The sequence below is a fragment of the Lactuca saligna genome, chromosome 1 (genome assembly GCF_052625555.1).
Source record: "Lactuca saligna cultivar CGN05327 chromosome 1, ASM5262555v1, whole genome shotgun sequence".
In the NCBI taxonomy this organism is placed as follows: Eukaryota; Viridiplantae; Streptophyta; class Magnoliopsida; order Asterales; family Asteraceae; genus Lactuca; species Lactuca saligna.
In genome coordinates, this window is record NC_136417.1 from 34,422,783 (window position 1) to 34,438,660 (window position 15,878).

The 15,878-nt window shown below is 35.0% G+C and overlaps 1 protein-coding gene across 1 annotated transcript; it reads left to right on the forward strand.

The window, feature by feature from the left end:
• Positions 1-2,206: 2,206 nt before the first annotated feature.
• On the forward strand, positions 2,207-13,997 carry LOC145004697 (B3 domain-containing protein REM14-like). Its single transcript, XM_078963678.1, has 9 exons — positions 2,207-2,485; positions 11,544-11,847; positions 11,968-12,092; positions 12,185-12,220; positions 12,265-12,499; positions 12,581-12,699; positions 12,793-13,027; positions 13,412-13,545; positions 13,695-13,997. Exons 1-9 carry the CDS (start codon positions 2,207-2,209, stop codon positions 13,995-13,997), a joined length of 1,770 nt encoding a protein of 589 aa, XP_078819804.1.
• The last annotated feature ends 1,881 nt before the right edge of the window (positions 13,998-15,878 follow it).

The window sequence follows — 15,878 nt, forward strand, 5'->3', positions numbered from 1 at the left end:
TATAAAAACATCTCCCATTTTACCCTTTTTATGTCATTTTTGACAATTTGGCTCGCTAAAGTTTCCTAAAATAGGAATTGTTGTGGAATGTCTAATTTTTTCATATTATTTGCTACTATAATATTTCCAAATTCCAATATGTTATAAAAAAATTCGAAGTCTATTTCATATTTACTTGCACTCATATGTGTTATTTATTTGAGCAAATTACATTTTTCTTAACCCAAAGTTTGTTATTTATTTGTTTCTTGAATAATTATTGTTGTATTAAGGTGTTTCTTGAATAATTATTTGTTTCTTATATGATTACTAAATTAATTAAAAATAGATTAAATTAATTAATAATTGATCGGAATTAATTTGGGATCAATTAAAATTAATTGGAAGTGCAAGGGCTGCTTGGTAATTGCTTAATAGTTGAACAAATGAGAGGTTCTGAAAACCTCTTGCTATGGACAGTTTTTAGAGTGACTTGCAAGGCAATCTGGAATGCTCCATTTGATAAAATGAAAGTACATAATTACCAGGATTTAAAATATTATTATTTTATGTTCAAATCTAGGGTTTCTAGGGTTTATTGACAACTATATAAAGAGGCATAAGGCTTGCAATTTTCAGCCACTACTTTCTAAGATACCCTAGCCGAAAATTTGCTTCACCTCTCATCTCTCCTCTTTTGTGTTATAGTTTAAAGCTTTCGGTGTGAGCCATAAGATGCATCATCCTATTAGTCCTAGCTTTCTGAAGATCTACAAAGGAAAGAATCAAAAGAATTGTTTGCTATAAAAATTCAAAATGTATCGATTTTTATAGGGTTAATCTAGGGTTTCGAGTTCATAGTATGTTGTCTTTAATGTGAAGACATAGATTCTTATATGTTGCATGTACCCTTAATTGTTACATGTTATTTTTTCACGTTGTACATGAATATTTTAACCTATGAAACACATCAGTGGTATCAGAGTCAGGTCGTCTTACATTAATTGTGCATGAGATGAATTGAGAAAACAAAAATATCGAAAAGGGCATGTCGTGTATATCTATTTTTGTTTTTCTGGTTGTTTTTTCTACCTTATTTGATTAGTTTGTTGTTAATTAAGTCATTCTCTGGTTTTGGCTTAGTTAAAATCTAATTTTACTTGCCTTATATGATTAAAACCCTAATTTGCAGTATAAGGATATAAACATGGAAACTAATCTTGTTATAAGATAATTGTATGATTATCCTTATGGATTTTAATATTTGATTTAATTAATGCTAATCATAAGATAAATATTAAATCCATAAATTATTTAAATGATTTAATTAACTTAATTAATAGTTTAATTAAAAGATAAAGATAAATCATTTATCGGTTTAAAAAGACTAATTAATTAATGGTTAATTTAAAATTAAATTTTAAACCTTAAAGTTTTTAAAATGTTTAAAATACACCATATACATATGTATAATAACTTTAATACTATATGTATGAGAAAAGTCGGTCAAATCAATAGTCAGCCTCATTCACGAAGATATGCTATAAGATGAGTATAAGCAAACGACCTATAAAATGACTGTTGAATGAGTGTCTTTTTCACACACCGCTCCTTTGTATGGTGGAGGGTCGTTAGCCGAACGGTTTTGATATGATATAATAAGATTAAAAGTATAATAATAAAGTACTAGAACATTTTTCAAAACTCTCACTCTAGTTACTTTAGGAAAAAATATGAAATGTATGTTAATCTGTGAAAACATACATCATTTCTTTGTTAGTCATTAGTGGAGTGTGTGGGGTTGACCGACACACTAATGCGGGACTACAAAGTAGAAATGATGGTACATAATCGATTTTATGGTTGTTGATGGAGCGTGTGTGTTTTACCGACACATTAATGTGAGATCATAAATGACCTTGAGTATGTTATGCTTGTTTTCATGGTTATTCACATCTTGTTTGTGATCTCCGACATTCCAGACACAAATGGAAGAGCATATATGAGATTAAACATGTCGTTGATAAGATTCAATGAATCTCACAATATCTAGCAGTTTCATATTAGAATGCAATTAGAATTATGCCTACCTAAATAAATGCATAATTAGATTACAACATCTCTCTTCTCATTTCGAATTATATTTAGGATCATGGCCTTGAATATTAATTTGGGTTAAAATATTAACGATATACATCGACTAACTAAAAACGTCTCTCTCAAACAGATGTCTGGAAATGGTGAAATTTATGCTACTCAAAACTCTACTCCAAATTCAAACTTCACTCTCTTGTCAATTCTGTCTAAGGAAAAGCTCATTGGTCCAAACTATATGGAGTCGATGAGAAACTTGAAGATGAATCTTTGTTATGAGAACAAAGAGTATGTTCTCGATAACCCCATTCCTAAGATTGATGAATTGACTGCTACTCCAGAAGAATTAGCTATCCACAAACAACATACCGACGACACCACTAAGGTCACTTGCATAATGGTTGGAACCATGGTACCTGAGCTATAAAGTTCTATGAGGACTATTAGCGATACAAAATAATCTTAGATCTTGTTGAAAAGTTTCACAAGAAAGCAAAACAAGAAAGGTATGAAGTTGTTAAGTCCTTAAGTACATGTAAGCTGAAGGAAGGAGAATCTATTTGCACCCATATACAAAAGATACAGAGATATGTAGGGTGGTTGGAAAAACTCAATGTCACATTTGATAAGCAGTAATCCATTGATATCATCCTTAACTCTCTATCTGCTAGTTATGATCAATTCATTTTGACCTATCATTTGAACAACACAAAGATGACATTGACCTAACTCCACAACTTGTTACAAACTGTTAAATTAAGAATGAAGAAGATTCATTTCCCTTCTGTGACAAGTGCTCCTATCCTGATCATCAATCATGGAAAAGGAAGGCAAGCATCCAACCCAGTTGGAAAGGGAAAGCCCATGTTGAGCGCCCAATAGCGGGTCAAGCAGTTCAAGTTCGCCGACTCAAGTTCAGGACCAGCTATGGGGAGGAGTTCTCAATGTGGCAGGTGTGGGAAGTTTCATATTGGGAGGTACCAATATTTTGCATGTCATAAGTGTGGCAAGGAAAGGCACTTGGGTAGAGACTGTGTGCAGAGTATGCGGGTTTGTTTCTATTGCAGCCAGGAGAACCACATCAGAGTTCATTGTCCCCTTCTTATTCGGTGTGGTTTAGAGCCTTGCACCCCTATCTTGGCAATTACCTGACGGACGTTATGGGAAGCCCCAAATTCCAGAGACCAATGTTTGAGTTAGTAAATCTTCGATTTGGTCGGGTACTACGTTGCTGATATCATTGTATTTTATGTTTATGTTGTGGAAGTTTAATTGTAATATTGAATGATTAGTTAAATGAAATTATCTTATTTAGCTATGTTTTTATGTGATTTCTTATTATGAACGGACTGGTTATTGTCCTTGGAGTTTTGCTTACATGTTGGAATTTATGAATGTTTTTGTTGGTGCAGATTCTCCTAAGTATTTGGATGTTAAGGGCAGGGATCAAGTATTAGAGTTCAAGTTGTCTGGGAGTTTAGAAGGATTGTTGAAGTTGTTATGGTCTAGTATATTCTAAGTTAGGGAGAGCGTAGGCCTCGTAGCAGGAAGACCTTATGCCCAGATTCAACTCTCATCCAGATTAATCCAATTCAAAACTTTCATGCAGCTACTTTGTAACGTCCCAAAAATCCATGGAAAAAAAATCATTTTTAAAACATTAATCCATACAACAATTTGTTCCTATAAACATTCAAGGAAAAATTAATATTTAAACATCAGAGTAAAAGTCGTAAACAACTACTATGGAATAAAACTATGTGGGATGCTATGTAGTCACGCCTGGTCCTTCCCTTTTGAACTGGAAGTACATGAAACCATAACCCTAAAACTGTAAGCACAAAGCTTGGTGAGTTTTCCCAAAATACCACATACCATACATATCATTAGGCCTAGCCCGCACATTAGGCCTAGCCCAACATACAATTAGGCATAGCCCTTCATACAATAGACCTAACCCAACATACAATGGACCAAACCCTACATGCATTCCCATGGGCCCAACCCAACATATAATGTAAGAGTCACAAAGGTAGCTAGCATCCTACATAACACATTCCAGTGGGTCGGCATTGGTACCTTCCACCCACAAGTATAGTGAGGAGACTCACCTCAATCTGATGTCAATAAATCATACACTTGTGTTTTTGTTACCATGGCTTTTCACACTGAACATATCTAAGATCATACCTAATCAATAATTAGGGTAATAATCCGTAGTCGTTCAACGTCCACCCATATTCTATCATGCTAAGGGTGTAAAATACTATTTTACCATTCCCATACTTGGCCCAACAATTCATGGCCCAAACCCAAAATGACCCAAAGCCCAAAATGGCATTCTGGTGAGTACGCCCAACATATCACCCTAGTACGCCCATCATACATCTTGATCGATGGAAGGGAAAAGGGTTGGAACCCGCAATATGCAGCGTACCAGAAGGGTACGCTCAACATATGCCAACTGAAGTCCAAAACCACTTTCTAAGCTCTTAATGCCTTAAGATCTAATGTCTAACTCCCATATCTATCTAAGGGATGTCTTAAGTCATAAATTTTTTGACTTTATGACTCTGCATGGCTTAATGGATTCCAAACCAAAGCCCTATATTCATAACTTCACTAAAGGACCACTAACTCATGTGTGGAAGAGATATACCCATCAAGATTCGATTTTTATGACTTAATGACCTCAAAATGACTAGAAATCAGGCTCAAAGGTTCTGGAGTAACTTCTACTTACAAGATCCAAGCCATGGTACCAAAACATGCTTATATCATAACCCAAAACTAAATCTACACTAAAGACCCATATATTTTGAAGCTTTATACCTCCAGAAGAAAGATCAAGATGAACAAGGTCTAGATATACAAGCTCCAAGTCAACCAATACTTCTCCAATGAGTTGCTTCTTTTCCAATATGCACCAAGAACACTCTAAATCACTCAAAAGGCTCAAGCGTCACACAAATGGGGCTAGGGTTTCAAGGGAACTACTTTAGAAGATGGAGGCTGAAGATAAGAAGGGTTTACAAAAGGTTAAAACTTTTAAATAGGTTCCAAGACCCAAAAATTGGGTTTTAACATCGCCACACTTACACCCAGCATATTAGGGAAAATCATCGCGACCAATTAAGCCAAATACGCCTAGTGTACATGCCAAACTCTTTCCCATTCTAGCTTCCGATATCCATAACTTATTCATCCCAACTCTGTATTCAGTGTTCTTCATATGATTGGAAAGTTAATGAAAAGCACTACAATACCATCAAATCTCCTTTGACTTAAAACCTCCCGAACTAAAATCCTTAATTCAACAAAAGGTCTGAAGCATCACTTTTACCATTATACCCTTGGAATCTAAAGCACAAGCTGAAACTTGGATCACACAACCTATATAATTTATACCCAAATGGGTCTAAAGCAAAAACCCTTTGAAATCTAGGGCCCTAACTTGATCCATTTAATGCCCATAATTCCCAAAATAAGAAACTTCTCGAAACCGAATGTTACATGCTTAATCTTCTGAATTTTGCATCGGGGTCATCTCTAGCTATAGATTTTTTTCGAATTTCTTTATTTTGGTGGTATTAGTAATTTGTAAGGCATCCTTGTATTTTAGACTCTAAGGTGTTAAGAGCCCATGTTGAGGGTTGTGTGGAGGGCTTCCTTGTCTATTCTTGTTTGATTGGGGCTTGGAAGTCTGAGACAGGGACCAAAATCCTGGTAGGGTTAGTTAAGTATTGTTATTTCGATGTATGTTATGTTAGGATGGGAGTGCAGTTATTAGTCAGCAGATCGAGGGTAAGCCCAAGTGATGTTAGTGGTTAGCGGATCAGGGGTAAGCCCAAGTGTTATCAGTGGATAACAGAGTAGGGTTGTTAAAACCAAGTAGGATCATGGTCTCCTTTAGTATGTAATCATTGGGTTTCCTTGCATTGGTGCATTTACATGCAGGGTTAGCATAAACCAACATTCCAGATTTCATTGCTTAAAAGGACGGTGTATAGCCGAGGAGGTCTGAGACTGATCAAATCTGCGGATTTTGTTCAACATAGTTGAGGTGAAGGTTAGTTAGTCTCATCTGTTGAGTGTTGCTAAGACGTTCGTTGGTACGATGGTTACATTGGTTGATGTTTCCTTCTTCAGATATTCGTTGGGAGGCGCAAGTCAGGAGTTCTTGGTCGAACTAGGTCTACGAGTATTGGTCAGCATGGGTGACAGTTGGGGTGGCTCTGTCTACCTTAAGGTTGTATATGAATTTGGTGTCTGCATGTCATGGACAAAGAAGTGGATTCTTCTCCTACAAATTAAGGATGTTGTATGGAGTATAGTTTTTCATTAGGTGATTTGTTTCTCGTTAAAGTCTGTAAAGGTGTTGGGAGGTATATGACTGTTCAATAGATGTTGCAGTAGATGTGATTCGGACTACTAGAATCTCTACTCGAATTGGCTTGTGAGCCTAGTTTTAGGAGCTTGGAGGAAGGTGGTTTTAGGTATTGATGCTCAAGTGGTCGCATCTCGTATGTAAGGAATCGAGTTTGAAGGACCTAGAAGGTGTTACTTTAGGAGTGAAAGCGAGAAATAATTTCGCGAACGAAATCTAATTTAAGTGAATGAGAATTGTAACACCTAGTTTCCAAAACAGATCGGTTTAGGGCATCAAGGAGTCAAAGGCATGACTTTTAGGGAAAATAGGTGTTAGGATGTGACCATAAAGAGGTCACGATGTGGCATGTGTAAATGAGAATCATGACGTGACATTGTAAGGATCACGTCGTGAGGTTCGTTGCAGTCCAAGCCCATGGTTTTTTAGGGTTTTCTCCATATTTAAGGAACTTATCTCATAACCTAGGGTATCTTCTTCAGCCTCTATTCAATTCTAACAAAACCCTAGCCCCATCCTTGAGTTCTTGAGAATTTGGTGGTGTATTGGAGACTTGAAGGTGAAGGAAATGTCTTTGGAGCATAGGAGCAGCTTGCAAGCCTCAATACCATCTTTTAGGAACATCTCTGGACCCTTGTAAGTAATCAAGTTTCAAGATTTGTGGATCCTTATTTCTAGATCTTGAGTTTTATGCATTATGGTTCATGATGAGATGTGTTAGAGTGTTGGGTTCTTATCCCTTGGTGGTTATATGTGGTATATCTGAAGTTTGTGTGATGATTGAGCTCATGCTTGAGGTTTTGACCTCCTTTACTTCATAATTGACCTAATTCAAGCCTAAGTCTTGCATTGGACTTGAAAGACCTTAAATCCTTGATTTTTATGGTTTTTGGGGTGTTAAGAAGCCTTCTGGAGGAGGTGGATTAGTGGCTTAATGGATTAAGGGATTTAATTCATCAAAATTTCTTCCAAACAGTTCTCATTATGTGAGATTATGCTTGTCACATCCTGAGAATTGATGGATCGCAACTATTTTTTCTTTTAGTGGTTCATGACGTGACCAATTGATCATCATGCTGTGAGGGTCAGTTGACTGTTGACTTTTTTTACCGTTGACTTTTTAATTTTGGGTCAAAATTTAAGGATTTGGGTTGATGATTAAGATTATTCCATGTTTTGGCGCTAAAGGGCTCGTAGGAGCAAGCAGTGCAGAAAGGGAAGTGTGTCACAATGTTCTGGGTTCTTCATTTCAGGTGAGTTTTCCTCACTGTACCCGTGGGTCGAAGGCACCAATAACGGCCCACTAGTTTTGGTTATCATTTAGTAGAGGGATGCTATAGGGGTTGTATGTAGTCGTGTAGGATAAACTGAGGACTCTTAGTCTAGCCTTTTTTGCTTGTTCCCTTTTTGGTTATGGCTCTGCAGTAAGATCATCTGTCCAGATGTCTATCTTACCTCTAGGTACATATGCTTATGCATTTCTTAGAGATTGGTTATATATCCTTATGTATAGGATGTTGATGTACTATAGTGATATGTTAGATATATTTATATCCATATCTGTTAGGATGCAATAGTAGTGGTATGCTAGTTAGAGTACCAGTAGGCTGGTTATCATCTAATAGCATGCCCTAGGGGTTGTATGTAGCCATGTAGGATATCATGAAAACTCTTGATCTAGGATTTTTTTCTTGTTCCTTTTTTGGTTGTGGCTTTAAAGTAGGATCATCTTTTCGAGTGGATATCTCATTTCTAGTTACTTATAGCTATGCATTCCATGGAGATTTGCTAGTAGCAAAGTAGTGTGATGTGAGGGACCTAGTAGGCGATGGTGAGATGCATATTTGGTAATTGCATCTATTTATGTTCCTACTCGATCCATGATTGTTTATATGTCGACATATTGTGGCGGATGAGATTGAGGTGGTTCTGTTGTGTGTTGTAGGCCAAGATACCAGGTGCGGGATGGTTATAAGTCATAGGCACGAAGACTTGGGAGGAGTTGTTGGGTTGAGGCAGCAAGCCAACAAAACCTAGGTAATCTAGTCAAGAGACTATGAGCCTGGGGTAAATGGTAATCCATTTCAATAACTGTGGACTCGATATGCATGTTTGTATGTTTGTTGTGTGGGGTATTTTGGGGGAAATCAGTAAGCTTCATGCTTACCCAGTGGTTATTGTTTTTCAGGTATCATCGGTTATCATTGACAGGCAATTCGTTAACGAGAAAGGTACCTGAAGCGACATCAACTTCATCTTTAGCGGCTTCCAGTGTCATCTGGAAGGCTCCCGCCTTCGGCTTTGGTAGAATGTTGGGTCTTGTTGCCTCCTTCTTTTTCGGACGGTCCCTAGACATGTGTCCCTCCTCACTACAATTATAGCAAACTTTCTTGGTGAGAGTGCATTCGTTGGCAAAATGCCCTGGCTTTCCACATCTGAAGCATGTGGCCACTACGTCACATTTTCTGTGATACTTCTTCTTACATTTGTCGCACCATTTCGCTTCGCCTCCACCTCCTCTCGAACTAGACTTCGAGAACTTGTTTTTCTTGTTGGACCCTGAAGGTCCATCGAACTTCCTCTTTTCACCAACCTCTATCCTTTCCAAACCCTTTTCCTTCTGCTGTCCCTCCACATTCTTAGCTGCTCAAACATTTGTTTTCAAAGTGGTTGCCATCTTAACTGTCGGACCAAAGTCAACAGGCAGTCCATTAGCGAACCTCTTAATCTTGGTGAGTTCCGTTGGCACTAGGTACGGAAATAACTTCATTTTCCCAGTGAATGCAGTAACATAGTCATCTACGCTCATTCTCCCCATCTTCAAGTTTTGGAACTCATTGTTCAGATCAATCAGATCTATCTCTGAACAGTACTGCACCCTTAGTTGTTCCAAGAACTCCTCCCATGATATTTTCAGGGCTTCTCCTCGTGGCATAGTATCCGCCAACAACTTCCATTAGCTCAAAACTCTGGTCTTCAGTTGTCTAACTGCAAAGACAGTCTTTCAGAGATGGATTGGAGATGGTCTAAGGAAAACATCAACACTTATAATTGTTATAATGGTTTGTTCCGCATTATGTGGGGTATGAAGGATTCCAGTGGATTATGAAGATGTTATTGCAGGTGGCTACTAGCGCCACTGGATGGAACAGGTTGGTGAGGTTTCTGTTGAACCTCCGATGAAGGTGTTTGGAGGTGATCTCACCGATTTTTTACGATAAGAAGCAATGATTTTGCGTATTTCGACGACTTTGTTATGAAACTAATAAAATTAAAAAACATTAGTTGTATACATCAGAAATAAACGAATAATGCAATAAAATAATATTTATTATATGAAAAAAATAATAAATTAAAAGTAATAGTTCAATAAATTAATAATTCAATAAAAAGAAATTAATTTTTTTTTAACTAAACATGATTAATAATCTAATAAATAATATTTATTAATATATAATATTAAAAATTAAAAATAATAATTATTTATATAGATTAATTTTTTGTTCCCTTCACAACAGTAAATTAATCGTATTGGACCACTCCTATTTTTTTTTTCTTTTTTCTGTTATCCCCTTAACCCTACGTCCCTTTACACGTGTTGTCAACAAAGTTATTCCCTCTTCATCTACCAGACCTTCTTCCGTTGCTAGATCGGATCCAATAACAACATATCGATTTCCGGCATTGTCAACGCTTCTAACACGACGTCATTTTCATTTTTCAAATTTTTTTTTTTTTTGCAAACTAGCCATATTTTCGCAGAATTTAGGGCGAGTTTGGTATTTTCCATTTTTGTGGCTATTTTTTTCTTTGGTAAAACATATAAATAAATTTATTATGGTTATTTTCTCATAATAATATGGTATTTTAGGTTTGTTTGGTATTTTTTAAATATTATATTTTGTAAAAATTGTGATAACATTAGATCCCATCCAGCATAGATCAATTAATGCTACTCGATTACTTTGAAAACGGTGCTCATATGGAAGTTTAAGTTTAAGAGTCTATCGGTTAGTACTTACTCTAGCTAGATGGCGTCGTTTGAGATCGTTACAACTTCGAATTAAGACATCTCAAAGCAGACCTCAAAAGTCAAAATATAGCGAGTTTATAATCTCACTGCCACTACTCACGCCATGTTAGTCATGGCACGTCCTCCAACTCATTTCTTCAAGTTCGTCCCTCCAGGCTTCTTATTAAATCTTGTGAGCATTTCTCTGCATCATATACAGGACCGGTCCAAGCTGATTTGAGGCTCGGGGCAAAATAAAAAATAAGGCCCTCATAACGATTTCTTTTTGTTAATGAAATACAGCATCTCGGAAAAAAAAATTAATTAAAAAGTTAATACAATAACACTCTTTATGCAATAATACTTACTTAAGTGAGGTGTAGTTCATTTTAAGATCTTCCATTAGTACAAATTAATAAATAAAGTTTCCAATTGCAAAGTGTGTAAAAGATATACATAAAACATGTAGACTAAGTTACAAAATTTTAGTAAAAAAAAAATACTAAATCATATTTAATTGAACTCTAGAACTCAAATTAATGAAAATACTTAATTGAATAAAGCCTAGATATAAAACATCGCTAATAACCAAAACTAATATTAATATATTTTGATCGGAATTGCTAAGCCAAACTACAAGTAGGAAACAAATAGAATACATCGTTGGGCCCTAGGCCTTACAAGAGAAATGTAAGAAAAAAACAAAGCAAAAAACAACCTTTGGCCAAATCGAGGTTCGAACTCTAGACATGTGATTAGTTAACAAAGCGCTTCATCCAAATCAACCACATAAGGTTTTGTTTAATTTGTTTGGCGTTATTTTTTTTATATTAGCAGAAAACTATATACATATATATGCTAATCATTATTTGAAGGGGCCCCGAGATTTGGCGAGGCCCGGGCGGTCGCCCAACTTGCCCACCCCTAGGGCCGGCCCTGATCATATATGTACAGCTTGTACATTTTTCACTTACAAGTCATTAATGTGCATAGTTTTGCAATATTCTTTATACATATATACCCATTCTTCTCGGATACACATTATGCTGTATATACGCATTAATTTTACAGTCGATTCCAACCTCTTTCTTGACGAACTTGAATGGCAAGAGATGCTCGGAAGCGATACTGAGACGTGGGCGTCGCGAATGGTCGGTAGACATTGACGACGGAGTTTTTGGTGACGGTTGGGTGAGGTTTGTGAGAGAGAATGGAGTCCAAGAGTTTGACTTTATTGTTTTCAAAAATCAAGGGTGCATGGTGTTTGATGTTATGGTGTTTGAACAATCTACATGCGAAAAACATTACCCAAATCTATTTGACGAGATGGAAGGAGAAGAACCTCTGACAGAATCTGAAACGATCCGTACACATAGTAAGCAGACTATGATTCATACATAGCTTGTTTAGTTTATAATGGTAATTTTTTTTCCATATAGCAGTTAATTCATGGGTTGTTGCTTTAATTTTGGTCGACATTATTATTTTTTGAAAGGACCGAAGAAGGTAAAAAAGCCAAAGAGGAACGATTATGCATATGAAGACGAAGAAATACCTCAAGTTGGTAGTGGCTGTTTCATTGGCAAAATGACACCTTATGTTATCAATAAGTCAAGATTGGTTAGTCATCAACCTCATAATAGGTCAAATGAGATGCTTAACATGATTAATGTGTGTATAGTACTTAAATTAAATTCTGATTACTTGAACAGGATTTTATGGAAAACTACTATTGGAAAAGCTTTTGTGTTAACCCCATAATAACATTAATCATATATACACGTTTCTACAGCATGTTCCAGTTAAATTTGCAAGATCAAATGGATTGATTACCCAGAGGATACACAGACAAGTGTATCTAACGGATGATACACGAAGAACATGGCCAGCAACACTCACGAAAACGAAAACAGAGCTTTGTTTAACTGGTTGGCACGAGTTCATAGTAAAACATCACATGAAAGTCGGAGACGTGTGTAGGTTTGTGCTTGTTAAAAACGGAGAATTGCCTGTTTTCAAGTGCTATAGTATGTATCTTTCTTTCCCTCTTCATACATAGCTATGTAAATCCCCTTTTAAAGCTCACATGATTTGCTTGTTTATTCAAGATATAGGAAAGAATTTAGTGAAAAATCATATTCAAGTAAAGGAGACTAGTTCGACTCTTAACAATCACCCATACTTCATTTCAAATCTGAAGCCTACTAGCTTCAAAAGATCATTTCTGGTAATTTTTAGAACCCATAATTCTTAAGGTAAACGAAATAAATTTTACATATTCATTTTAATCACTTACATATTGCGGTGCTTCTAATTTCAGTATCTTCCTGTTGACTTTTGGATACCAAATCGTTTAAAAGCAGGGGAAATGATTCTTAGAGACAATAAAGGTCGATCATGGAAAGTTGAACTGAAGAAAGCTAACGAGAGACTTTTATATATTGGACTCGGATTCACAGCTTTTCTAGTTGCCAATGGAATGAAGGAAGGTGATGCATTCAAGTTTGAGCTTGTCGAGAAAGAGGAGGACAAGCCTCCCATAGTCAACTTTATGTGTACGTTATTTTCTTTAATTTGGATTTAATTTTTTTCTATTCTTTGTGATTTGATTAAAAAATTACTTTCCATCCCAAATTAATGGTCCATTTTTTATTTTTAAATTTTTTTTCTTTAATTTTGATCTTAAATAATTATATTTGTGTTATATATTATTTGATAAAACGTATAACAACGAAAAAACATTTAAAATACAATTCGTTTATATATTTTGCATCAACTATTATCTATCAAAAACAAAAAAAAACAAAAATTAAGATCAAAGTTGAAAAATAAAAACTTCAAAAATCAAATATAAACAATTAATTTGAGATGAAAATAATATTATATTTGAACAATCCAAGACCTTGAATTAACAATTTTATTTTTTTGATCTTGCTCAGTTCTAAAAAGCAACCCGATTAAATTCCACAAACAAGCAAAATTTACACAAAAGGAAGGTTCCATTCTTTGTGAAGATGGCCGACCATACTTCGTTGGTGAACTGAAATCCTACAGCATAAGACAATCGATTCTGGTAATTGAATTTAGTTAAGTCATCTTTATAAGAAAAGAGGGGAATGAACGCTCACAAAATTTTGAATTGCCTTGAATAACTACAAATGCCTAATTTATTTGCATTCAATAATTTTGAAACTTTCGTACTTAAAATGGTGGTTATTGTAGTATCTGCCAAGCAGGTTTGCAAAGTCGAATGGATTAATCAATCACAAAAGGATGACTCTCAAAAATGCTGAAGATGAAAGGTCATGGATTGTGGATTTAAAGAACCAAAAGAACTCTAATTTCTATTATATAGGAGGAGCAGGTTGGAAAGATTTTAGGGTTGCGTATGGACTGAAGAAAGGAGATCATTACAAATTCGAGGTGGTCTACAAGGGGGAAAAGCCCATCGGAAACTTTTACATTAAAAAAAATCCGTTGAAGCTACTAGACTTCCCTGATGGGTATAAGTTGGTCAAGCTTTAAAACTTCTTTTCACATTTAACATTTGCGTTATAAAAAAGACTCTAATCATGCTCTTCTTAAATAGAATTTGCCATATGCCTTTCATGAAGGAGCAATAGAGAACACTACTAGAAAACTGGTTGATTTGAGATAGCCTAATTTGTTGGAAACTCATTTTAAGGACAGATTTAAACCTAAATAATTTGGTTGAAAAGCATGGGTATTTTCTACGGAAACTAGTATTGAGAAGTTGGATTTTTCTTTGAAAAAATTTATGTGTATCCTTTGATTGTTAGCCCCTCAAAATGTAAAGAGAATAAACAAACTGGTAAAAAATCAGCTTAAATAAGGGGAAAATATCCCTAAAAGACGGTAATGTAACCCGTCAATGAGTAAATCGGTGGAAATGAGCAACATAAAACAATATACAAAATAAAGTCAAAGAGGTAGAAAAGAAAGTAAAAGAATAAATAGCCCAAGAGAATCTTATATGTAATCATGACCGGCCATCGGAAAATAGAGTTATCGGTTTACTCTCGTTGTTGCGCCCTTGCTCTATGTTGACATCCCCCTTGTGGCCGTCATGTCCAGCTGTCGCTGACTTGTTAACAATGACCTCGAGATCCGTAGAGGTTGCTCTGCGGATCCTGTGTACACCTCTGCGGATCGTTATAATCCGCTAAGAAACCATCAAAAACGGGGTAAAATCGGAAAAATGGCAGTCAACTACCAATTCCTCAAAGATACTATAGATCCGTAGAGCCATCTCTGCGAAACCATTATAACAACGAAATTTTTTTTTGTCATTTAGTAGTGCTACATCATTTCCTTTGTGCATCCTTCCTCATAGTATTAAACGGATCCGTAGAGCCCCATCCGTAGATCTTGTAGTCATTTTCCAAAACTCAAAATTTCATGGTTAATTCCTTAAAACACCCCTAACTTTTGGTTATTTCATTAATTTTTTGAAAAAGAAATAAGTACACACCCTCTCTACTCCTAAGGTAAATATTCATAATAAAAAAGACAAATTGACTATATATTCACTCCTTTCTATGGGTAAAAGTAATTGTACGCCATGATGTCATATAAAGTTTATGATATAGTTCCAATATTTTAAATAATGTTATTATATGTAATAACTTTGAATATTGTTATTTTATGTTATGTTGATTAACTTATTATAAGTAATTAATTTGGTTGTTAATCAGACTATACCGTACTGGTAAATACATATGTTTTTGTTTGTAATATTTAGGTTAAGTATTCTTGTTTAAGCTTTTTAATTCATAAACCTAATAAGGAAATTTTTTAATTGTTATTATTTTTTTTTTCATTGTGTTTTTAGCTTTTATTGTTGTCAAAATAACTAATTGTTTGGCAAAATTTATTTGATAATTGTCATTTTATTTTGTTGTTTGTTACATATTAGTCAATTTCCTTATTGAGTATCCGTTAACATGAAAAAAAAATCCATTGTTACATAGTATCGATATGTAAGGCTGGAGGAAGTGGTTAATTCCTTAAAACACCCCTAACTTTTGGTTATTTCATTAATTTTTTGAAAAAGAAATAAGTACACACCCTCTCTACTCCTAAGGTAAATATTCATAATAAAAAAGACAAATTGACTATATATTCACTCCTTTCTATGGGTAAAAGTAATTGTACGCCATGATGTCATATAAAGTTTATGATATAGTTCCAATATTTTAAATAATGTTATTATATGTAATAACTTTGAATATTGTTATTTTATGTTATGTTGATTAACTTATTATAAGTAATTAATTTGGTTGTTAATCAGACTATACCGTACTGGTAAATACATATGTTTTTGTTTGTAATATTTAGGTTAAGTATTCTTGTTTAAGCTTTTTAATTCATAAACCTAATAAGGAA

Bases quoted from the DNA above. Each gene is read 5' to 3' on its own strand.
- LOC145004697 (XM_078963678.1), top strand. From the start codon at position 2,207: ATGTCTGGAAATGGTGAAATTTATGCTACTCAAAACTCTACTCCAAAT. The intron at 2,486-11,543 runs GTACCTGAGCTA...TTAATTTTACAG, and splicing joins GCATAATGGTTGGAACCATG to TCGATTCCAACCTCTTTCTT. The intron at 13,028-13,411 runs GTACGTTATTTT...GATCTTGCTCAG, and splicing joins TCCCATAGTCAACTTTATGT to TTCTAAAAAGCAACCCGATT.